The sequence below is a fragment of the Crassostrea angulata genome, chromosome 2, assembly GCF_025612915.1.
Source record: "Crassostrea angulata isolate pt1a10 chromosome 2, ASM2561291v2, whole genome shotgun sequence".
Lineage (NCBI taxonomy): Eukaryota > Metazoa > Mollusca > Bivalvia > Ostreida > Ostreidae > Magallana > Magallana angulata.
Window position 1 is genome coordinate 60019477 of NC_069112.1, and position 26166 is coordinate 60045642.

A 26166-nucleotide genomic window follows, 5' to 3' on the forward strand; every position below is an offset into this window, starting at 1 on the left:
CGACCCATTTGAGTGCTGAGGGATCAAATGAGATGATAAGATAATCGCGTGGTTCATAGATTGACACGTCACTCAAATCTTTCGAGGGACACGGTTGATTTTCGGCTTTCCGTTTTTGTCCTCGTCTTTTCAATTCACTGACAGTTGATGCCAAGGAAGCAATATTGTTTTGCATTTCCTTCATCATTGTCAGTATTGATGGGTTCACTGGAGCCTCTTTTTCTTCCAAAAGGCCATCAGCCATTTCAGAATGCTCAGAGTTTTCACTCATTGTATGAAAATGCGTTAAATACGCAAATGTCAATGTGAATAATTCGCAAAATAATGCGACAATACGCAGTTCAGGGTTAATACGCAGTTTAGCGTTAATTACGCTATATGTCATTAGAGCAAAGTTATACACATTTCACAAATCACTACAGTCATATAATAAAACTCACAATGTAAATCCAAATACTTGATAATAATTAATACACGTCTGCTGCTGAACCACGCTAACTTATCTATGAACCATGCGATAATATTATCATCTCATTTGAGACAGAGGCATTTATTGGGGGAGAAAAACTTGTAGATTGTCACAAAACTTTGGCTTGGAAGTTGTGCTGAGCAACGCACCTTCTGGGCTCATTTATGTAGCACACATATTGTTCAAACTCATAACAACAATTTAGAAATTCCTAGGTGCAAGACAAAATGGGTCACAATAGCACTGATCCAGGGACGTTCCATTCTAGATACATTTAACATTAACTGCTGGTGGAAATACATCATTCTGAGAGCCAACGTCTTACTCCTTAAACCCTGTTTTAAAATGTCAACTCTTTACAATCATTTCAAGTTTCATCTTGATTTGTGCGTAAGCATCAAAGAGGTTGGTATCTAGAGTGAAAACTCGAGTTCCAGGAGAAAACGCTAAAAATGGTTTTCAGATATCATTTTTTACATGAAACAGACAAATTTGAGACCTTAATAATTTTTTCAAGTTCACTTCCTTTAAAAGCGTTACCCGATTCACTCAATCATTGATATTCTATAGATAGCTTCTCAAGTAAGACTTTTAGTGGTTTCTGTCAAAGATATGATCTATAAATTTAATTATGTGATAATCCTGATGGAGAATATTTAGATAAGAACAAAACCTCCCCTTTCCTGAATAATTCGATTACTTGTAATTATAAATTCACTTGGTTTATGATGATGACTCGGTAATGATATATAATTGTTATCAGTAACTAATCTTAATTACATAATCATACATTTTTACTCCGTTTAGAATATAGTAAAAATGTATCTTTACTTTTAAAAGAAAAAATATCCAAAAATTCCAAAAGAAAAAAAAAAAATTGAGTCTGTAAAAATAATTCCTGAAAATTACCCCCACCATCCGAAAAAAACATGAGTCTGTAAAAAAAAGTTTCCTGAAACCACCCCACTTCCCAAAAAAACTTAGTTATGAATTTTTTTTAATCGGTTTTCTTTTGTGTCATTTATTTTGCTACCCTTCTATTGACATTTCACATTGTTCTTCATAATATGGTTTAGATGAAGCTGCTGCGGGAATGGTCGAAACATCAAATAAAGTTACATCTGACAGACTTGATGTGCTACTTGAAAACAGTGAAGGTGTATGTAACGGCGTTGACATGTCAATACTTAAAGGTGGCGAAGGTGGAGTGTAGATTCCTGCATTAATGGTATTGGTGAAGGTAATCTATGGATAGTAGTGTGGCGTTTTCTTCTGATGACAATAAATCTGATGGTGATGATAAGGCTGATGGAAATGGAAATAGACGTGACTTAAAAAAATTAAAGTTTGGTTATTATTGTCCTGGTAATTGGTTCCAAATATTCACTTTCTGATACTGATGCAATAGATGCGTATTCGTTACTAAAAGATGAATCAGAAAAATGTTCATCCATGTCAATATTGTTTGATTCATCAGAGTTTAAAATAGCGGTTTCTTTATATACACCAGCCATATTTATGGCTGTTTGGCTAGTATCAAACTGATTTTTTGAAATAAATGATAAATCTATAAATGCTTATTGGAAGAAACAAAACAAGTAAAAATAAAAAGAAAAGGAAATTTAAATTCATATGATAAGTATATAATTGCAAATTACCTAATATAACAGTGGTAAAACTAGGCGAAAAACATGTGGTGTTAAACCAGTAAAGGAGGGGTGGGTAGAATTGCCTATTCTACCTGTAGACCTCATCCCCTCCTCTACTGGTGTCGTGCCCTCCTCCTCGCGGCCTGGGGTGTAATGGCGGCCCCAGGTGGTCTCAACACCGGCCTCCTGGGTGCTGCTGCAGCTGGACCTCGCTGGGGTTGTGGTGCCGGTCTTGCTGCTGCCCCCAGGCCCCGTGGACGTGCTGGTCCTCCCCTTGAGGCCGATGTGAAGTGGCGGCCCCGGGCACTGGCCTTTCCTGTAGTGGTGGTGCCAGCCTTCCCTGGAGTGGTCCTGGCCTCTGTTGTGGTGACATCCTGAAGAGGGAAGGTGGGGTGACAAACTCTCCGGAGGGGAAGGGCTCCGTGGGGGAGATGGACTATGATCATCCCCTCCGGAGGTGCTGGTGGTGATGGCTGTTTGCGTGGTTGGGGTGTGTGTGTGTGGCTAAGCCCCCCCCCCCCCCTCCCCCAGTTCCGAGGCTTATGCCAAGTTCCACCTTTTTTTATTTATTCTTTTAAAAAATTGGCGTTAGTGCATATTATGCAAAAGATGACAATGATGATTGAATAAAAAAAATCGCCCAAAACTCCTCCGCTTGTTTTCTATGGTCAATTGTCTCTATAGGTCCATACTCTTCCCCATTGTCTAAATCGACAACCTTCCGACCATTTAATAACTCGAATACGCTCTCATTTTCCTCTTAAAAAAACTCCAAGACATTTTGGACGCTTCTATTGTATTGCACCAAATGGACGGACTGGTGATGCAAACACCGTGATAATGACGATTATGATAATTTATGAAATATTACTACACACTGTTAAAAACATTACATGGAACGGTCACATCCCCCCCCCCCCCCCCCCGATGGAAACACTCCAGATATAATTTATGAAATATTACTACACAATATAATATGTACATGGAGCGGTCACATTTTCGCCCCCGATAGAAACACTCCAGATATAATTTATGAAATATACACCTATGGATGATACATGTATTAATAATGTTCATACGACTCTAGTTCGTCTCTAATTATCTTTTTTGAAATATGTCCTGAAGGTGCAAGCTTAAAAGCTGAGGACCATATCTGCTGTTTGTTGATTTTCTCTATCCATGCCTCTTGCTTTCCTCGCGTTCCTGGAATTCTTCTCTTGCATGGGGTCCAGGCGGTAGTTCTGGAACCTCTTTACCAATGCACTGTACAGTGGTCTCCAGCTACACTGACTACTTGGCACAGCTGCGGCCACTCGCCGGCATATTTTGGTATGTCCACCAGGACAAAGTCATCATTACTGACAGGCCTGGGTTTGGTAGCGGTACTGCCTTTTCTGATAACAACCTATGTTAACAAAACATTATTTTTAGAAAGTTCTCAAATGCATTTTAGCAATAACATGAGTAATTAACAAATAAACTTAATTACTAGTGTATAGTGTATGGGGTTTTTTTGTAAGTCCAATGTGAAGGGATCTCCAAACTTTACACGTGAGTGTTTCTCTGTAATGTAAGATTAGTTTTAAAATTCATTTGTTCTTCGAATAAAAAAAAGGCAAGTAAATAGGTTTGAATAATGCCCGTCCAATCGGACATATTGGAAACTAAAACAATAAAATAGAAATTCAGAGAACAAAAACACCAATCAATTAAGTGTAAATCAAGCAGCACAGATATAAACTAAATATACCTAATATCAAAGTAAATTTTTAGCTTACTTCGTTTTTCTGCAGCCAAGTCCTCTAATCGCCATAATGGATTGGTGTCTAGAATAACAAAAAGTTCACTTGTAAAATAATAATAATTTTTTTATTTAATCGTGATTGCCTTGTCCTCCTCCTTTGCGAAATACTTGAAACTAGTCTTGACATCGTTTTCAAATTTGTTGATATTTTCATGTATGTCGTTAAAGGAGGGACAATAATGCCGGGTTCATCCCCAACCTTAGATATTTATAGTGAAATTTAATATTATTTATCTTTAATCCATTTTATCTAATCCGTCCATCGCACAGTAAATTAACACGTTGAGAGTGACAATAACAATGTAATATATTAACAATACTCTTACGACGGTAGTTCGTCTTCTTTGGAATATTGAAGGAGTAAGCTGAACAGCTAAGGACCACATCAGATTTTTACTGATTGTCTCTCTCCATGCCGTATGCTTTCCTCGTGTTCCTGTGGGTCAAGGCGTTAGTTTCAGAACCTTTACACTGATGTACTGTAAAGTTGTCTCCAGCTACATGGACTACTTGGCACAGCTGCGGTCATTCGCTGGCACATTTCATGCATACACAGTACCGATCAGACCAACCTAACACCAGAGTAACCCCCAACAAAACTCCGTGTTTACTTTTGGGGTTTACTCTGGGTTTACTATTTGAAAATTTGGGTCCACTCGGGTTTACTCGGAAATTGCTTTTAAGGTCAACTGTACGCACTGAAGTGTGAAGCATAACCGTCTTTTATCTTACCGTCCTCCGGCTTGTAATTCCTGTTCCTTGTATATTTCGAATACACAGTTAGCGTCTGCTTTCAGGGGTATACTTCTGACCGGTTTAATCCATGTGTCCACTCTAGGGTTACTCTGGGTCGAATCTAGTAAATCCAGGAAGTAAACGCTGGGTTTAGCTGGGGTTTACTTTCTGTTTGGTTTGGGTCTGATCGGTACTCTATATGTACTGTATTGATCTGGATTGAAATGTTTACTTATTATTTAATTTTCCAATATTCGAAAACCAATTCAGTTTTAAAAATTGAAACAAAAAATTGTATATGTAAACGTTCACTTTAATTAATTTGCTGTAGAAAGTAAATTTTTACAGCAGTACTGTTTATTGTGAAGGATTTAGATATAATTTTTGCATTTCTAGTTTCCTTCAAATAGATGTCAACTTTCCTTATTGATTCCTCATCAATTTTTAAGATATTACCCGCAAGACGGTTTGTGCATTTGATACAGCTTTGATTATCATTGCAAGTCTGTGTACCTGCCACTTGGCTTTGCCAATAAGTCCGGAACTCCGAGGTAAACTCAATACCCGCCGCCCTACCGGCAGCTCAGGGGTCCCAGGGCTCTAGACTACTCGGCCTCAGACACAACCTGTTTCACCTTTTGTGTGTCCTTTTCAAGATTTCGCAGCAACTATTTCTCGCAAATGCCTAAAATATTAACAAACTTTTTGTTTAGGCATGTCATATAATAAGATTCATTTTTTAACACATCAGTCATGAACAAACAGATACCAATTAACTATTAATAGACAACTGGTTTTCATTTAGTCTCAATTTTATTAAAAAGACACTCAACGCATATATCTCAGCAACTATAAATTACATATACATGGAATTTGAACACACTCATTGTTTACGTATTCCATGAAGTGGGATTCATTTTTCACCAATTATACATCAACCATCTATTTAATTACTACATTGTTTACAAAACAAAACAAAATACAGCTGTGAAGAACAGTATTTATTAGATATGTAATATGAATTATTATTGAATTTGACATTTCTTTTGCAGAAGTCAGAATGTCCTCCAGAAATATTGACGCATAACGCAAGTAGTATAAGGCGTCTATATAGGGGGGTCAAATGAGTGCACTTTACATCCGTCTATATAGGGGGGTCAAATAGAAAAATGACGTCATAAAGGTTAAAAATAGTTTTATTGAGGATAAACAACAACAACAACAGCAATGGGAATCTTACTTGAAATTCAAAATGACAAACAACAAACAACAATATAAAGAACTATTGAACATTCCTCATTGTTTCAGCCTAATGAGGAAAAGAATAACAATGTGAAATTGGAGAAGAGAAGATGAACAATGATAAATAACAAGAATGGTAAAGCACAAATGATATGAATGAATACTAGGAGTCCTATGACAAGAAAATACAGGAATTTGATGATAATAACTAGTCATTTGATATGAAATTCAGATATCACTTCCTCTTCATTTTCTTCCATGTGAATTTCAGCTTCATCTTCTTCCATTTTTACCTCTGTTTCCATTTTTTCCTCTGTTTGGGGTTTTTCTTCCATTTTTTCCTCTGTTTGGGGTTTTTCTTCCATTTTTTCCTCTGTTTGGGGTTTTTCTTCCTCTTTTTGGGGTTTATCAGATGACATTTCTCCAGCTGCGGCTCTTGATCTTTGCTTCAGTCTACACAGCACAGGTTTTGGTTTATTACCAATGTTGAATTTTGAAATGGTTCCTTTTGTTTCATCTGTGAAAGAGATGTTGAAGTAGTCTTTCTGGTCGAATTCTGCAGCCATAGACCAATTTTCAGTGCCTAGTTCTTTAGGGCCCCCGTTGATATAGATGTTGGGTCCAAGTAGGTCTGTTAGTCCCTTGATGTTCATTGGTTTTTTCAATTGGAATTCTCCGTTGATGTTATGAGTTACTCCGTTTTCCACTAAGCAGAATTTGTGGCAGTATTCTGATAGCAGAAGTCTCATGGCCTTGAATTTGTCATTTTTGGCTTGTTCTGGTTTGATGTAGAAGCTCCATGTTGCTCTACTGGCATCCGATTTCATCCAATCCATTCTGGTTCCCGGTGGTTTTTCAAATAATGGAACGATGAATTCTGCTGGATCTAATTTGATATTTGACAGAAATTCTTCCATTTTTGATTTCAGGTTTGCTTTTTCTTCTTTTTTTTCTTCTTCTTCTTTGGCTTTCTGAATTTCTTTTTTGATGTCCTCTAGTTCTTTACTGATGTCTTCTAGTTCTTTTTTGTATCTTTCAAGTATCATTTTACCTTGTTCTTTAAATTCAGACAATTTAGTCAGTTTCTCTTTGCTGTCCTCCAGTTCTTTTTGGGTGTCTTCCAGTATTTTTTTGGTGTCTTCCAGTTCTTTTCTCGTATCGTCTAGTTCATTGGATACTAAGAGTGTCTCGCATTTCAGACTGTTGAATTTGGCCTCTGGATAATGTGGATCCTCAAGCAGGTCTTTTACTTTTTCATCTATGGATTTGATGTGTTTCCCACTTCCAAAGTTGTCGGTTGAGAAATTGATATGAGGGTTGTCTCTTACTCTTCTACGAAATTGGATATTCAGTTGTTTATTGAAATCCTCGTCTTCCATTTTTTCCTTTTTTAGACGTTCCACTCTTTCTTTTCCTGTTTCCCATTCTCCCCATGGAGTGGGAATGGAGTATTTCGGACGTTTAGGTAATTCTCCGATTTTGAAGGGAAAGAATCCACTGTCATTTTGAGGCATTAGTGTAGTGAATCCTAATGGCTTGGAGAATTCTAATGGCTTTGTAGGGTTTGAACACGGGCGAGTTGGAAATCTAGCAGCTTTGATTTCTTCTGCTTTTCTAGCTATTTCCATTTCTTCTGCTTTTAGAGCTTCTTCTATTTCCTCTGCTTTTTGAGCTGCCTCCATTTCTTCTTCTTTTTTGTCTGCTTCTCTTTCTTCTGGACTCAATTCAATTCTCTGCCATTTATTTTTGTCATGTTTGCAGGTGTGTAGTGTGTACCAATTTGTATCCGAGTTTTCTCATGTCTTTTTTGTAGTCCTCAAATGGTATTGGGGGTCCCACACTTTTGACATTGTATCCCTTTTTTCTGTATTCATCCTTTAGTTTTTCCTGCAATTCTTCGTGCGTTTGTTTTGCTTTTTCTACGTATTTTTCTTGGTACACTTTCCATGCTTCTTCTACGTACTGATCCCATAGGTCATTTTGTTTTAATCGGTATTTCTCCCAGCAGGTATTTTCAAAATTTTTTAACTTGTTGCTAACCTTTTTTGGCGGAATGCTCTCTGCTTTTTCTTCTGTGACGTCCATTTTCGTGTCTTCATTGCCTGAAGCCATTTCGATTGTGAATGCCTGACCGTTGGTAGATGCTCTCTTTTATGACCTTATTTCTGGAAATTCCAATGACGTCATGGGGAATTCCACTGGGGAGTAAGAGCTTTGGGTTTTTCCAATGACGTCAAATGGGGAATAGAGTTTTGGTTTTTCCAATGACGTCATTGGTTTTTCCTTTTTAATTAATCTGTTATAGAAGATATATACCATAGGCTTTCTAAGAATTGATCATTTCTGTTTATCAGGAGAAAAGGATATGAGTGGGATGAATGTAAAAGAAAGTATTTTAAAAAATCAATTGCTTCTTTTAAGGCACAAAAGAAGAAGAATTCAACAACAATTAAAAGAATTGAAAGAGAAAAGAAGTAGAAAAGAATTAAAACCTAATAAAAAAGAAGTTGTTAAAAATGGCAAAAGAAAAGTTGTATCTGATTTTTATAAGATCAGGTTAGATAGGGGACGCAAGTCTAGAAAATTTAAAGTAAAACAAAATGTTTACACTGTTAATTTTGCTTTGCCTTCAGACAGTGATTTTGTTCGGAGATTATTAAGTCAAATGTTGAAAGAAGTAAAAGAAAGGATGCAGTGTAATCCTAACGATTATTTGCGGTTGAATATTCGACACCCCTCTCAAGATTCTGATGTTTGGTACGAATTTACCCAGTCCAAGAATTTAAATGAAAGTACAATTTTAAGTAAGATTGAAGGTGTTCAACAGTCTAAGAAAGAATTTACCATTACGGATGGGTCTGCTGAATTTGAATTGTTTCATGTGAAATATCCTCAAGGGAGTGGTGGGCAATCTGCAAAACATTTACATTCCAACAAAGTCATGTTCAAAAGAAGGAAGAGATCTTTATTAAATATTGAAAATGGAAATGATTCTCTTTGTCTCCCAAGAGCTATTGTCGTAGCTCGGTTACACAGCCAAAAACCTCAGAATAATGTGAAGTTGGGAGAATGGAAAAAAAGTGGGATCGCATTAAACGAATTGATGTACTTTCTCCTCAGCAGAAAAAGGAAGCTTTGGAATTGATGAAATTAGCCAACTGTGATCCTGATTTACCTTGTGGACCCGCAGAATGGGACAAGTTACAAAATATCCTAGCTCCTGAATATCGCCTTAAAATATTTCAATTTAAAGCATGTTCTAGATTGAAGTTGGAGGTCATGTACAGAGGAAAGGGAGATGGAGTTTGTTTGAACATTTTGCTGGATAAAGATCACTACGACACCATCTTGTCCATGCCCGGCTTGACTGAAAACCCTTGTTATTGCAACTATTGCGATGTTGGATATGCTCACATCGAAGATCATAGAGTAAAATGTCCCCACCTTTGTTCTTTTTGTTTGGCAGATTGTCCTTGTCCTGCTGATGGTAGTAGCATACATTGTTCTCAATGTAATGGGTATTTTAAAAGTAGGAATTGTTATCAGAGACATTTGCAACCCTACAGTAATAAAACAGATGCAAATGTATGTAGTTTAATGGATCGATGCCCTGATTGTCAGACTTGGATGAGTAAAAAATTGTTAGCACATCATAAATGTGGGCAGAATAAATGGTGCAGGATTTGTAGGAAAATGGTAGACAGAGAACATCAATGTTTTGTTCAAGTGAAATCTGTTCCTAAAGAAAGAAAGCAACTTCAGCTGTATATTTATTTCGATTTCGAGTGTACTCAAGAAAATGGAATCCATGCTCCTAATCTTTGTGTGGCTCATCGAGTCTGTCAAGATTGCGATTACCTACCTGTGGACCAAACTTGTTCTCATTGTGATTTCATTAGGGGGTCGAAGACATCTGTTTAGGGGTTCTGACACCTTAATCAGTTTATGGAATGGCTTTTTCAGTCTCAAACTCACCCCACTCAAAAAAACAATGTCTGCTTTTGCATAAGGATGCTATCGTGATTGCTCACAATTTTAAGGGATACGACGGACAGTTCATTTTGAATTACTTGGTACACACTTCTTGTGTCACTCCCACGGTGATCATGAATGGAACTAAGATTTTATCCATGCAAGTTCTGGGATTAAAGTTTATAGATTCTTACAACTATTTGCCTTTTGCCTTATCTAAAATGCCCTCTGCCTTTGGATTTGAAGAACTTAAAAAAGGATATTTTCCTCATTTTTTCAATACTGAACGGAATCAAAATTATGTGGGTCCCTACCCTCCTCCTTCCTTCTATAATCCTGACGACATGAGCTCTTCTGGGCGTAAAGCATTTTATCAATGGTACCAGCAAAAGGAAGGGAAACTGTTTGATTTTCAAAAGGAATTTTTGGCCTATTGCATATCCGATGTTGATATTTTACAGCGATGTTGTGCTCATTTTAGAAAGACTATAGAAAATTTGGTACAGGTGAACCCCTTTCAGGAAGCCATTACATTTGCTAGCACTGCAAATTTGGTCTACCGTAGAGGCTTTATGCCCCAAGACAGTATTGCTATTATTCCTAACATGGGGTACGATCCGGCTCGACAATTTTCCATGAAAGCCTGTCGATGGGTAGCCTGGATGAGTCGAGAGGGTAAATTTATTCAGCATGCAAAGAATGGGGGAGAGATTCAAGTGGGTTCCTATACCGTAGACGGTTACGATGATAATACTAACACCGTGTACGAATTTTACGGGTGCTATTGGCATGGGTGCCCCATATGCCATCCTGAACTTGAAGCTAATTATCACCCCCATCGGGTGGATTGCACCTACGGCGGGCTGTACGAAGAGACCCTAAGGCGAGAACATTTTCTAAAGGAAAATAAGGAGAGCGTGTTCTTTATTTCGATACAGACAGTATCATTTATCAACACGTCGATGGACTCTACAACCCCACCATTGTCAATAGCTTAGGAGGGTGGACCGATGAATTGGAAGGAGGACACATTACCAAATTCATGTTGGGAGGACCCAAAAACTATGCCTTCGAAACCGATACGGGAAAGACCGTACAAAAAGTGAAAGGACTGACTTTAAATCATCGAGCTTCTCAAATTGTAACAATGGATGCTCTTGAGAAAATGATTTTTAATCAATTACCTGATGTTACCGTGAACTATCCTCATAAGATTCAGAGGACCAAGAGACATGAATTATTGGCAAAGCCATTCACTAAGAAATATCAAATTGTTTATGATAAACGCCAGATCATTGAACATTTTAACACACTTCCATTTGGTTATTGATTGAAATAAAAATGTATTTTAAAAAATTTTAAGAGTTATTTTTTTTAGGACCAGGGTCCTTTTTAAAAAAAAAGAATAACTACCATAATTGAACAGTAACATTTTTTATTCAAACAATGAATGATAAGAACAAATAACAATCAATGGAAAGATATAATGAACATGTTTTTTTTAGATTGAACAGTGTCTCTTTTTCACTAATTGACCTCCAAGAAGGAAATGAAAACTTCTTCCAACCCTTTCCGATCTTTCAACTGATACTTTTAAATCCCAGTAATATTCGTCGTCGTCCTTAGCACCAGCTTTTTTCTTTTTCCAAAAAACGATATTTACAATGAATATTTACAATGAATAACATCAATGAATATTTTTTCAAAAAAAGACAGTTCATAGTTTTTTAAGTTTTTCAATCACCTGACAGATTTGAAGCATCTTCAAAAGTTCCAGGTCATTTCCCTCGATTTTCGTCAATTTTCTGTAACTTTCATTCAAGAGTTTAAATTTTAGTTCTCTAAGGGCTTTTCTTTTTTCTTGGTCTAGTTCCCATTTCTCAGCCCTTTTTCTCTTTTTTTCCTGTTCTCTGTAGACTCTGCATTCGTTGTACACTAAACTTAGTTTGTCAACTGGGGGCTCCATTGCCGTTGCTCCCATCTCCTGGACTGTTGTTCCCATCTCCTGCAATTCCTCCATTTCTTCTTTCTTTTCCTCCTCCTCCTCCTCCTCCTCTTTTTCTCTCATTTCCTTCCTTCTCTTTTTTTCCCTTTCCTCTTCCAATCGATCCTCTTCCTCAGCGGTTATGTCAGAGGTTATATCGGAACTCATTTCATCATCAGCACCACCATCATCGGGTGAATGGGCCTCCTCCGGGGGCTCATACAAGGGTGGTGGGAATTTCCGAAGGTCAGGAATTATGTCTTTGCCTCCTTCTTTAGCATTCATCATCGATTCATTCTCATCCTCTTCAGTCATTTCATAGGTGTTCATTTTCTTTACTGGTTTGGAAAATATGTTTCCCATCAGCGGTCAAAAAAAGTGATGATGAATTGTCAAGGAGGACTCTGTTATAAAGCCTCTGTGGGTATTTTCCAATGACGTCATGGGTTTTTCCACTAGAGCTCTGGGTTTTTCCAACCACGTCATCAATTTTGAATCCTTGCCAAGGTTTTTACCCTAACTCAATTCTGGGTTTTTTTCCCAGCAAATACAATTTTCTTTGAAGGTCTTACAGCACTGTCCCTTACGGGTTTTAGGTTTACGATAGGTTTGATTAAACCAATTAAAGACAATACGATCTGTTTGTTTGGGTTTCCAATTTTCAGGAAATAAACGGTCTAACGCCACACTCCCTCGCCTATGTCTCTCATGTAGAAAATACACACAGTATTGTCCGCCCACATCGGTATTGAAATCCTGATATTGTCTTTGATTATAATTTATGTCTTTACTGTTCTTGTCAATAAAGACTTTGATGTTTTTAGAAAAGGGGGGTAACCCATAAGAATCGAAATATTCTAACCTATTGCCACTTAAATACAGACAAACCCAATGAGATCCCGGTTTATAGTGAGGATCTAAGTTGATCACAATGGCTTTTTGGTTTGAAATTAAATGATCTGGTATTAGATCAACAGGGTAAACATCCCCAAAAGAGGACCCTAAATCTCTGGATAAAACGTTTTTCAATTGATCTGTGTCCATTGTTTTTTTAATAGTCAACACTGACTTCTCTCTGTTTGTTGATTTCCAACAAGTTATCAAATTCAGCATACACCAAACAATTGAGGGTTGTTGCCGTGTTTTGTGAAAATTGAACTTCGATTCTCAAATTTCCCGTTTCAATGAGATGAAATTTGTCCAGCTGCGCCTCTTGATCTTTGGTGAAGTCTACGCACCACAGGGTGTAACCGTCTTTATATTCTTCGAAACTGATGTCAGGAGCCCAATCTTCTCCAAATTTACCTAAACCTTGATATAAACTCAGATAGGATCGGAGATACAAATCGTTAGCGAAATCCGGTTCGAAGGGTCTGGTAGTTATGGTTTCCCCGTTAATGCTCACGTCTAACTTTTTGACATTGGAATTCTTGAAATTGAAGGGATTTTTAGTGAGATCGCCATTGAAAGCAGCATTTTCTACAAATCCCAAAACGATTCTTTTCGGCATCTGACCCTGAAACAGGTGATCGGTGATTTTGGATTGAGTTCCTTGTGGAATGGTAAAGGTTTTGACCTCCACTCGTCTCAAGGGAAATTTAGCCGTTTCGGAATTTAATCTTTCGTTGATGGCATTGAGTACCGTAGCCGTAGGTTTGACTTTTCTCACCCACAGTAACATGCTCAGAATGCTGATTTTCCCTGAGCTTCCTGCATGAGCCATCAGGTGAAAGGCAGGTTTGGCTCGATTGAATCTCAATCGAATGTCTACTCCATTAGGAATAAATCTGTCCTGTTGAAAGAGATCTACGTAAAGTCGGTCAATTAAAGTAATCTTTTTACTGTTTTCTATCGCATCGCGGCGTTTTCTAAGACCTTCATTCTCGCCACCGGCGGGTAGGGGAAACCCCAGCTGAGCGGCATTTACTGTTACTTTGCCATTTGCTACATCAAATTGAGTTTTGGTCTGGGTGGGTGCAGTGGTTAAGGCATCATCCATATGACCTGCTGTGTCTTTTTCCCACAAACTACATGCTTTCATTTGAGTTTCTAAAGTTTTGGGTCGATAGGAGAGTAATTTCTCCAGGTAAGCTTTGTAAGGATAAGTATCCGTTCCTGGACTGATGATTTTACCATTCAGAGTGACATCGATTTCCGTGAATAAAGAGTGTATAATGTTATTGACCGGAGTGACACTAGTGTTATCTCCTGTAAAGGCAGTGCCATCATCTTTAGTGAATTTGCAGACAATCTGAACATAAGTCTGAGAGAGATCAATGTATTCATCTCCTTGTCCTTGAATGTCGAATTCAATGGGTGCTGTTTCCGATTGGAGAGTACTGGAGATTGGATAGTATTCCATCCATTTGGATTCTTCTAGGGCTATGTTGGTGGGGGGAACTTGAAACAATTCCAAATTCTCCATCCCACACATGCATGACTCTCGGTGCATCATTTTTTGATGTTGTTTTTTTTTATGTGTAGCTTTTGAATTAATAAATCAAACTGAGAAGAATGAGAGAACTGACTGGCTTTTTATAGGGATCTGTCAAAGATGCCAATGGTCCTTGCTTTTTTACCTGTCCCCAACTTAATAGTTCTTTTTCTTTTTCTTTTATTACTACTACTACTACTACTACTAATACCCCCTGTTTTGGGTCCTCCTCTAGCCAAAATTTGGGGGGGTCCTTTTGGGGGTCCTTTTAGACACCGTTGGGGTTCCTAAAAGTTTCTCTTCCATGAACATTCCTGTTTTCTGCAATCCTTCCTGACCTCTCTTCACTACAGATTCTTTTAGGGATTTTCCGTTTAGTGCATCTATACCCACTTTGGTGGCACTGTGAATGGCCTGCCTTGTTCCTTCTTTGACTAATTCTTCAGCTCCTCTTTTAAGTCCTTGTTTAATTCCTCTTCTAAGTAAAACTCGTCCCCCCCTTCTCAATAATGGACCAACAACTTGTTTAGCCCCAAATTTAATTAAGTCAGTGGCCACCCCTCTTCCTCTTTGTTTTTTCCTTCTTTTCCTTCCTCTTCCTCTTTGCGCTCCCAAATATTTGTTCACGTTAGCATCAATAGCGGTAGCTACTTTATTCTTAATCATAGGTAATACTTTGCCTCTGAGTATATTACCAACAATAGGGGCTCTGAAAGCCGGAACGTTTCTCATTAATTGTCTTTCTACTTGAGGAATTGCAAAGGCTTTAAGTTTTTGACTAGTTCCTCTTCTCAATGAATCCATTAAGCCTAATCTATTATGATATCTATCTAGGGCAGCCTTTTTCACCACATCGTACCCTCCTTTCATTACATCGGTAAATATGCCTCTTCCTCTCTGTTTATTGATTAATCCTCCTAATAAATCTCCAAAAACGGGACCTAAGGCACCGCTAAGTAAGGGACCCCCTATTTTTAGAAGGGCTCCGACGGGTATCCCTCTTCCTCTTTGTTTTTTGATTAATCTTCCCATTAAATCTCCAACAACGGGGGCCAAAACACCGCTAAGTAAGGGACCCCCTATTTTTAGAAGGGCTCCGACGGGTATCTCAAATCCTTTTGGGCGTAATACTCCCTGATGGTAACCTCCCCCGAATCCCCTTTGTCGTAATAATCCCTGATGATAAGCCATGACTGACAAAAAGTTTTAGTGAATCTTGTTTTTATATGTTTTAAGGTCTGCTTCTATATCTCCTAGTCCTTCTTGCTCTAATTCTCTTTCCTCTTCCCAACTGAGAGGCTATTCCGCCTACGATGGGTCCGAGAGCTGCTGCTGCTAAGGGAAGCAAAGGAAAAATTCCTTTTCTGTCCCCTGCGGCGTCATCGTCGTCGTCGAATGTGACCGTAGGCCATGATTGTCAATAATGATAAAAAGAATGTAACTTGTAGGGTATTTATAGCTTTTTTTAAATTTTCTTGAAACATTCCATACACCAAGAGAAAATCAGAACGGCTCCTAGTACACTCAGGCAAATAATGACCCAGATTTCCATTTTAGTAGGCTTTTCGGAAATGAAGTTTTGCCACTGTTTTTCCCCTTAAAAATGGATACAACTCTCCTAAATTATTTCTGATATGGATCCCAATCGTGTCAAAATGCTTTTTGCTCAATTTCAAATATTCGGCTCTCACAGGTTCCCATTTTGCCTGCGTTTGATCCTGACTGCCAGAAGTCACGGGGACGACTCTCAACAATTTCAAAGCATTAGAACCTACCATCTGAGGTTCTATGATGTCACAGTACACGTACATCTGTTTCAAATTCTCGAACAAATCAATGTTATTGGGAGCAAGATAATTAACATTGATCCATTTGGTCATGTTTTGGTCGACTTGAAAAGAAGCTTTTGTCCCAAGCGATTGGAGGCCCTTGGTTAAGAGCCATTTAGTCATATCCTCCTCCTTTAGTAAAAAAAAGCTTTTTCCCCAAACCCCATTTTTAAGGCTAGGGGTAGGGTGATTTAACCATGCATCGGACACATACCTTGGATCGGACAACTTTGTTTATAAATATACAAATAAATGTGCATGCGCTCATGTGTTGTTTCGTAAGAAATAGCAATATAGACATCGTAAAATGACATCAAATACGCCATAATTGAAAATTTAGTTACGAAGATTTTACACTAAAGCATCATTTGAATGTTGTGCGTTTGATTGTGAATTAGTGAAAATGCACTCTCTGCGTAAAATAATTAGAAAGAAGTAAGTTTTGAAACAAAATTTGATTAAAATAAGTCCAAGAAATTTGAACAATTAATGTCAAGGTCATTATTGCACCATATGTTCATTTCACCATGGTTCGGACACAAATTAACCATGCATCGGACAGTTTTCACTGCATGATTTCTTCTAATAATATGGAGATTATGTGCCCATTCCTTGTGATATACTTTAAATGTGAAGTAAAATAAAAATTAAAAAAATAATTGATACAAATATTTTGCTCAAACCACTTAAAAATCGAGTTTTACGGACACAGCCTTTTTAGTCCAAAGTGCCTGTAGGAGCTGGCACGATAAAGAACCCCTTATGATATACAGTGGGGCCTCAGATATCCGGACGCCAGATAACCGGACGCTTCAGTTTACGGACGATTTTATTTGGGAACAGATTTTTTATACGTTATTTTGTCTCATTTATCCGGAATTCCGCGTTCCGGATCCGGACGGTCTGTTTTTACCACAAAACACTGATTTACTACTAATTCTGCTTCATTTAACCGGACGGTAAAATATGATGATACCCTACTCAGTACAAAAGATTATCCTTGTCAATTAAGTTTCACACCTTTTTACGTGCTAGACCCTCATGAGTAGCTTGTATAAACACACTGACTTCCCAAATCACTTTCATGGAAAATTGCAAACAACAGTGTATCACACACATATCACAATTTAGCTAGATTCGGTTATCATTATTGTCCGGTTAATATTTCATGACAAAATAATAAAATAAAGCAGAGTTCTTTATATCTAAAAACGTTCATGTCGTCAGACAACTCTAGCATGTGTTGCTATATGGAATGAAAGGCAAATAAAACCTAGTATCAACACTGGGAGCCATTGTATACAAATACATTATCATTCATGACAATAGACACATTTCAGATATCCGGACGCTTCACTTATCCGGACGATTGGACTTGGGAACCAAAGCGTCCGGATAGCTGAGGCTCCACTGTATATTCCTTTAAACAGAAGCACTAGTCTAAATTCCTATATGTAGATTTGAGGATTTACATTAAAAGAAATATGAATAGCAATTGAATAAATTAATATTTCCATACCTTTGTATTTTTGCATTAAAACCAGAAAATGTTGTTATTTTTAATCTCTACTGCACTGCTATAGCTGTCCGATGCTTGGTAAATATCGTCCGATCCATGGTGAAATAGTTCAACACTTCATTAATTTGCTTTATTTTCTACATTTTTAACAATTTCACAATTTTTTCTCCAATAATTAAGCAAGGGGAAAACCTGTAACTTTTAAAACAAGTTTTATTTGTATTTGGACGATATTTGATGCGTGAACATAGGGAAAAATCCAAAGGTGTCCGATGTATGGTGAAATCACCCTATGGGAAAACGGATGCAAAAGGGGTGGTTTCGACGCAATACATTTCCGTTGTATTGATATTCGATTCGATCGAATTTATCATGGTACACTAATTGCATGTTATTTTTCTTGTTGGGGCTTTTACTCAAGACTGTCCAGAGGGCCCCAAGTGTTCATCGGAGACCCTCGTTGATTTCAGAGATTAGGGCCTTGGGATGAACGTAAGGACCCGGTTGAAACTGAATTCTCCAAATATCCATTTCTAAAGTAGACGGGACTTCTTTGTTCTCTTCTGTTTGTCTATAATTATAAGCATAGTAGGAATAGTTCCAGGACACCAAAGTTTCACAATCCGCAAGAAATGTGCTTTCTAATTTAGTCTTTTGAAAACGATTGGTTTTAAAAAGATTAGGATCACCTAAATGATCGCTATATTCTTTAGTGATTAAAATGTCAAAATAGGCTTCCTTATCTGAAATGTTTTGAACATCCGTTCCATACATCATTTCAGTAAGAGCCACTTCCCATTCTCCATCGTCTAAGTTCAACTGATTGGGTAATAGGGTTTTATAATCAGACAACTTATTGTCAGGAAAAAACTGGATTGAGCCATCACTAGGTAAAGTCATGTAAAAACCTTCACTCCGCGCCATCGTGACTTTAAATGAATCTTTCGAAAAAAGACATGAGCTTTTATAAAGTGAACAATTTTTATTTTTGAAACAATAAAAACAGGTGCAATATACATCAAGTTCAATAAAAAAAAGTCAGTTTTTTTACGATTCAACAAAGGTAATCAATTCAGCAGTGGCATTTTTTCTTCATCTTCAATTTCCTTTTGGAATGAGCTTGGATTGTTTGCTTTCAGGATTGCTTCGATTTCATTCTGTCTCTCTTCAAGATATTCATCGTCTAACTCGGTGCGTATAATTGGTTTCTTAGAGTTGCTAGGTCTTTCCATCTCCTCTTCAATTTCCCATGTGTCATGATCTCGGTTCAATCCTTCAAGGAAATCATTAAGCTCAAAAGGAGGTAATTTTTTCATGTCGATGCGCTTCCTCATGTAGAGATATTCGATGGGGCAACAGCAGTCCACATAGTCGTACCCTTTCCTTTCAAAATCTCTAAAATTCGTCAAGGTCTTCCTCGGACTTTTCCCCCATTTCGATTCATGCATGGTCCACAAATGTTCATCCCGGTAGAAACAGGCTTTGACTTTATATTTATATTCGTCATAACCGCATTTTCCCAAAATCAGAAACCGTTTTGGTACCTCGATTCTCTTGTAGAGGTAAGGTGTTGGTGGGTTATCTCCCTTTTCATATTTGAAGTCTTTTTCATATTTGTACATGAAGTGTTTAAGACATGCTTTTCTAGAGGTCATCCAATTACCCTTTGGTGAAGGAGGGCCTGGATTTTTATCGCAGTTTGGATCTACGAGCTTCCAACGATATTCGCAGCTTTCAACCATTGTCAGAATTGAATGTCCATCCCCTGATGATCTCCTTTTTTATAAAGAATATGACGTCACTGGTAATTTCCAGAAAAAAAATCCCAAATACCCCTTTTTGGAAAATCCCTATGACGTCATGGGTTTTCCCAGTGTACTTGGAAAATTTTTTTTATCCACCCTCTGATTTGGATTTTGGAAGACTGGGACTAGGCATGATATAACCCACAATTGAGCTGAGAATGACCATCCAAAAATCACGATTATTATCGTGAATAGACAACATGACAATAGAAGTTATAATTAAAGTAATAGAAACGAGTAATTGAGCAAAAAAAAATAATTTCTGCTCTAGGTAATCGTTCCCCACATATATTCCAATGTTCTATTTTGCGGGAGGAATGATGAGATCCGAGCGGGGAATCCATGAATCGAAAGTAGAAGGGTAACCTTTCCAGGAAACTTTCATCTCCTGAATGATCTTTTTCCCCACACGTCTTTTTTTATATCCCAAAATTTCTTCCACTTCATAGACGTCATCTCTTTTAATCACTTTTTGTAATTCAGACTCGTAAAAAGTTCCTTCTAATTCTTCTCCGTTATAATCCTCGACCTTATATCGGTAAGGTGAAGAGCCTTTTACTAAGTGGGATATGGTAAATAAGTCCCTAGTCCAGTTAGGTAAATAGCCTTTTTCAAAAGTACGTTTTGCTTTACTAATCCTCACTCTATCCCCTTCCTTAAATTTAGGACTGATGAGATTCGTCTTTTTTTGATAAAGAGTCTTCCACACTTCTAAAACATTAGAAGGATTCACTTCTGCAGGGGTTCGTTTGATACTGCGATGATAGCTGTGATTGTAGGCGTAGACTAAATCGGGTAAAATGTCCACATAACGTCTGGTTTTATTTTTAGTGAAATATCTCCACATTCTTGCTTTTAAAGTACGTTGAAATCGTTCCACAATACTAGCTTTGGTTTCTGCATTTCGAGTAGTAAAGAAATGAATGTGCTTGAAGGCCCCTAAAAATTCTTTATTTGTAAATTCCTTTCCCTGGTCGGACTGAATCCGAACGGGTTGCCGACCATCGTGTTTGATAATCTCTTTCAGACCTCTAATCATTTCCTTCCCTGTTTTCTGTTTTAAGGGCACCACCCAGGCATATTTAGAAAGAACATCGATAGCACACAATAAAAAGGTATTTCCATCATTCTCTTTTTTCAATGGGGACACATCTGCCAAATCTAATTGCCATTGCTCATCTATATCGGTCACTCTGGTTCCTTCTCGTTTAAATTTCCTTTGAATGGGTTTATGCAGAGTATAAGTGTCTTGTTCCTTCAGCCAATTTCTAATTTGAGATAGTGAAACGGAATGTCCCATTGCACGTAATTGACGATATAAAGACTGGACCCCTCCATATCCAGTTTTAGGATTGTAATAAATTTCTGCTAAAATCTCTGGTAACACCTTTTTCTTCATCTCTTTAATATAGACCAATCTAGAATAGCGTTTTTAGCCCTTTTGGTTGTCTTTGGAGTTAAAGCAAAAGAAGAACCTTGAGGTGTGCTAAAACTTGAGGCATCCTGAAACCCGGTATCGTCGTCATCATCATATTCAGTCAACATCGGTCTGGGAGTACTGATTTTTCCTGGCTTTTCCATAGCTTTTATAATGTTTGGATTCTGCACATAATCTTAGGGAACATTCGTTTCTTTTAAGGCTTGGGCAAATTCGTTTGTTCCAGCAGGTGTGGGGAAGCCTTTACGAGATTTAGTTTTTAAAGTATTAGAGACTAGATCCACAATGTTCGACTGAGGAATGGGTTTTCCACGGTAACTGATTTCTCCATCCTTATTCCATTTTATGACTTTAGATTTCTTAAGATGATCTAGGAGAAGACCTGCTTTCTTTTGCATTCGGTTACTGACACTTTTTACGACATTTTCTTCTACTTCAGAGGTTTCACTTGCATCTGGTACTGTTTCTGATTCGGCAGTTTGTTCAATAGAGGAAGGAGGCGCAGAAATTGTTTTACCTTCATTACGAGCTTGCTCCAGAAATTTTCTGTAGCGGAATAATTGATGAGCATAAAGAACAGCTTTTTCCTCTGGACTTAAATCTTCTCGAGTCTGAATTTTATCTAAGTCATATCCTAATCCCAGGGTCGATTGAAATTCAGGAGACTTAGGTAGTTTACCTTTCAATTCTATTAACATTGTCTCGGGAACTAACACCATTTTACGACTCATTTTCCTAAGAGCTGATTCAATACTATTTTAAGAAGAGATCCTCCCTTCTGTTTTACTAATGCAGCTCTTCTTTTCTTAGTAGACTGAGGCTTCACTAGCTTTCTCAAGATGTGTTTCTTAGGAGCTAGTTGTTGCTTCTGAGAGGGGGATAGAGGAATGTTTCCTTTTAATAGATTGTACACAATTTCACAAATGGTGTGAATACAATTGTTACTGCAGTGTTTCAATACTTGATTTTTCAATACGGGAGTAGTTTCATGAGAGAGTAACAGCTTTAATACGGGCATGTGGGGCTTCAGTCTACATTCACAAGAATTATTCTTTTTTCTCTCCTTTTTCTCCCCCTTCTTTCCTTTCATCTCCTTTCTATTCTTTATATCAGAAGCCATCCTCAAAAACTGATAAAAAATCCATCGATGATTGTCTTTTATAGGACCATCACAAAAAAACCTCACTTTATCATTTATTTTGGACCCACGGTACAGCTACTGGGTGATATCTTCGTGTATGTTTTTCGATTCACTTTTAAGTCTAAAAGCCATGTGACAGTCGGGGCAATAATAGTTTAACTTAGGTTTCTTGAAACCTAAAGTAAAGTTGGAAATGTCAGGTACAGGAACTATTTTTCTTTTAGTGAGACTTTTGGATTGACTTTCAATCCAAGCTGGGTTATGAGCCGTAGCCATGTGACGGTCGTAATTCTCTTTTAGTCTAAAGCCAACTCCATCATGAGGACAGAAATATTTCAGATTTGGTGAATCCATGGGAGACTTTTTAGACTTTTTCTTTAACTTCAAAGGTAGTCTGGGGGTAGAGGGTGACTGAATAGGGGAATCATCAATCTCAATAACATCATCAAACAAAGGGGGAGGATGAGTGGCTTTGATGGGAGTAGAAGTCATGACATTATCTGAAGTTCGGGCGGCTCCTATGGGACCCTGCATGGCTCTATCCATCTTCTGGATAGCCTTAGCGCTGAGTATGGGAAAGGTTGGGGCATCTTCCTCAGCATAGGGAAGAGTGGCATCTAAATCTCCTTGATGTTTCTGATTTCGATTTTGACGATACAAGTCTACTTGCTCCTGAACCCAATCAGGCAAATCTTTTCTAAGGGGAGGGGTCTTCACGAAATCTTTTTTGCTTAACTTCTTTGTTATGGCTTTCATGGATTTACTCTTTCTAGGCTTTGCGATTTTTTCTTTCTTCATATTCCATTTCAATAAATAACGAATGATGACCCCTCCTAAAAAACCAGCTCCACCTCTTTTCAATACGGCCTTCAATCTGTTATCTTCGTTGACTTTTTTGTCAGCAATCACTTTCAAATCCCCCCGGTGTTTTTCAATAAACCGTTGAGTCTGCTTGTCGACAGGAATGGATCTTTTCAGTAAATTGTTAGCCCCGATCAGAAACCATTTCATTAAGGTTTTACGACTTAATTCGATGATTTCCTGCCTTTTCTCTGGATTTTTCTCTCCATATAAAAGTTTCAAGAGTCTCAAAATTTTGTTTTGTCCTGCCATGATGATTTTAACTCAAATGAAGGTAACTCTTAGTGTATTTATTATTTATATTCTCGAGGCATATAGACACTCAGGGTATCAAACATTTGACTCCTTAACCTCAGTTCATCTGGAGTTTGTGGACTGAGATCGACAAGCAGATAACCATGAGGAATACTAGTAGCATCTGAATAAGCAGACAATAAATGAGGCATCCCTAATTGCCTACTCAACACCACAATTTGAGATTTATCTCTAGGATTTTTAAACAAAACTAAATAATGAGCATTTAAACTAATAGTGCGATGTTGAGTAGCTCTATCAAAAACATTCTGAGTGATGTAAATCACACTTGTATTTCGATGGTGAGCTTTGCGAGTAAACCAATCTACAATAGACTCAATTGCTTTCCCTCCCATCATATCGTCAAATACTAACAGGTGACGGCTGGTAATATCAGCAACTAATTTTTCATCGTCTTCAGGAATATTCTGAATAAACTTAACCCGATCTTGCAAAGATTCGTAGGCAGGTTGCCATTCACGGTAACACCATACTATTTTTTCCGGGGGAGGACTTATCCACTGGGTATTTTCTATTAACTTTTTAAATAATTCTGTTTTCCCCGATTTAGAAGGGCCAGCTACCACCATGGTAAATTCATGTTTCAATTGAAAAGGGGTCAGTGACTCGTAAGAATACATGACGAATTATGACATGAAAATAAAAAATGATTCATTTTTATGTAAATGCTGGTGTTAGTCATTTTTATTTTTTCAATTGCAAGTCATTTAAAGCATCTTTTCGTAAAATATGGGTGGCCCTTAAAAGGGCCGTTTTTTTTCTTTTGCCACTTGCTCCCTCCTATCTCTCCCCTCGATGACGGCACATTGGACAGGGGTTGATGTGTCTGTAAATTCCAATTATACACTTGCAACAGACACACTGGTTATTGCATCTGATGCATTTGATTTGTAAGTGTGTGTTTTCCTCAAAACAGACATTACACTGCCCCCTCTTGTCCTCCGCTTTCACGGCCCAGGAAGGTACGATGGTGTAGTGCTCCCTGGGGTTGTCTGGCCTTCTGGTGTGAGTGTACTGGAAGGGTTGATGGTTCTGGAAGGGGTGATGGCTCTGGTGGTTTCTGGTCACCACTCTTCTTACACTCCTCTCCAGTCTGTCCAGCAGCCGAAGGGTCTCATTATGGTTGGCCGCTAGGGTGGGATTCAGGAACTGTCTGCTGCTGCTGCTGCTGCTGCTGCTGCCGCCACTGCTGGCACCTCCATTTCGGATAATGGTGGTATGATTCTCGGGCACTGGAACTGTGGAGGGATCCCTCACCCTTGTCCAACGCACCTCAGTATCATCGGCGTTCCTTTCGGCCCTAAAAGTCCGTTGATTCTCGCCGTTGATGAGAGTTATCAGCATGGGCGAAGAGGGGGGTGGCACCTGGGGCGATGATGGTCTGATGGGTGGGGGAGGCGCAGGGCGTTCGGGTGCGGGCGTCAGAGGTGGAGGTCTCTCTGGAGGGGGTGGAGCGCTCGGTCCGGAGCGGGTCTTGTGGGCGCAGGGCGATCGGGTGCGGGTCTGGCACTAAGTCCTCTCCGGATGTTGGCCAGTGCGCGGGGGTGTTAAGGAAGCATATGGGCAATTTAGCGTCTTATTTTGACTGTTATATTCAAAATCGTGAAATTAAATAATTACTTTGAATAAGATCAAAAACTTAATATTAACCTTTAAAATAGATGTCAGTGCAATAAAATCGGGTAGTACATAACTGCCACATTGGTGCATTATCACGTGACAACTATAAATAGCTTACGCATATTCCTTAACATAAAATGAGATAGAACAACACTACCCCGCGGTTTCAAAAATAAAATAAACATACCAAGTGAAAGCAAAACATCTCAGTTTAATTAAAACCGCTGCTAGAATCCTATGTTTTTCCTTATTAAAAAGTTATTTATCCGTTTCTCGTAAAACCTTCCCAACTTTTATATAGTTTGCACGGAAAACGGCAAATTGCATCAAAACAACACACAACATGGGATTCTAGCAGCACTTTTCAATTTAAGCATTGATCAAACTAACGATACGTATAAAATTTCAAGTTCAATATATACGGGGTAGTGTTGTTCTAGTCGGATTTTTATATCGTAAACAACGACAGAGGAAAGCCTGGCCGAGAAATAAAAGCAAATTTACATACCTTTTAGCGAATGATTGATAAAACTAACGTCTCCCCCAGTATTCTAATGTTCAATTCTCAATAAATCACACCACAATACTTTATAAGAGTTCTTAGATTAGTTATATTTTGAATATGTTTACAATGTTTTCCGATCAAATTCACACGACATTCAACTTTTAGTCATGACGTCATCAATGTGTAAATCTACGTAATACAAACTTATTTCTGGAAAAAAATTGTCTTCAGTATTTTTTATTTGTTTTTGATATACGTTTAGTCGCCTAGATATTTGAATATGTACATAATAACTAAGATTTGTGATTGCACGGAATTACATGTAACTCAGATTCCATATGCTTCCTTAACACCCCCGCGTGGTGCCGATGGTGGCGGTGTATCCGGGATCACGATGGGAGTGGGCGACTCTCTGGGGCTGGATGGCGGGGAGGGATCCGGGCTGGCGGGGGCGTCGGGCAGTGGTGGCCTGGGGGGCGGGATGGCGACACCCACCTGGCTCTGCTGCGGGGCGACTCCTCTTCCTCATCATTTTCCTCTCCACCGTCCCTGGTCCTCTTCTGGCTGCGGTTGACCCTCTGTCCAGTTAAACCCTCAGGAGCAGACACAGTCCCATCTGTATGGTAGACCTGGCCCAGGCTAGTATTGGGTCTCACCGTCACTGGCGATATGACCGAGGGAGCTGGGGGTCTAGCGGGAGCGCTGCTGGGTCTGGTCACTCCAATAGGCCGTCTGGGGAAGAGTACGGTGGGCCTCAACCCGAAATTCGTCCCCGCAAAACTCACTGTTGGAGTGGTGGAGGACTGGTGCTGAGGCACCCCCTGGACTTCCATCACTGTCTGGG

The 26166-nt window shown here is 38.5% G+C and overlaps 3 protein-coding genes across 3 annotated transcripts; all 3 read right to left on the bottom strand.

Moving 5' to 3' along the window:
- Positions 1 to 3408: 3408 nt before the first annotated feature.
- On the bottom strand, positions 3409 to 8011 carry LOC128174598 (glutamate-rich protein 6B-like). The gene is made up of 5 exons (XM_052840112.1): positions 7676 to 8011; positions 6951 to 7632; positions 6381 to 6785; positions 4655 to 4778; positions 3409 to 3523 (listed from the first exon to the last, which is right to left on the bottom strand). The coding sequence occupies exons 1-5, from the start codon at positions 8009 to 8011 to the stop codon at positions 3409 to 3411; spliced, it is 1662 nt and encodes a 553-aa protein (XP_052696072.1).
- A 3361-nt stretch (positions 8012 to 11372) lies between these two features.
- On the bottom strand, positions 11373 to 12218 carry LOC128173312 (golgin subfamily A member 6-like protein 22). The gene is made up of 2 exons (XM_052839017.1): positions 11616 to 12218; positions 11373 to 11510 (listed from the first exon to the last, which is right to left on the bottom strand). Exons 1-2 carry the CDS (start codon positions 12216 to 12218, stop codon positions 11373 to 11375), a joined length of 741 nt encoding a protein of 246 aa, XP_052694977.1.
- A 688-nt stretch (positions 12219 to 12906) lies between these two features.
- LOC128174599 (uncharacterized protein F54H12.2-like) lies at positions 12907 to 14289 on the bottom strand. The gene has a single exon (XM_052840114.1). The coding sequence runs from the start codon at positions 14287 to 14289 to the stop codon at positions 12907 to 12909; it is 1383 nt and encodes a 460-aa protein (XP_052696074.1).
- Between the last annotated feature and the right edge of the window lie 11877 nt (positions 14290 to 26166).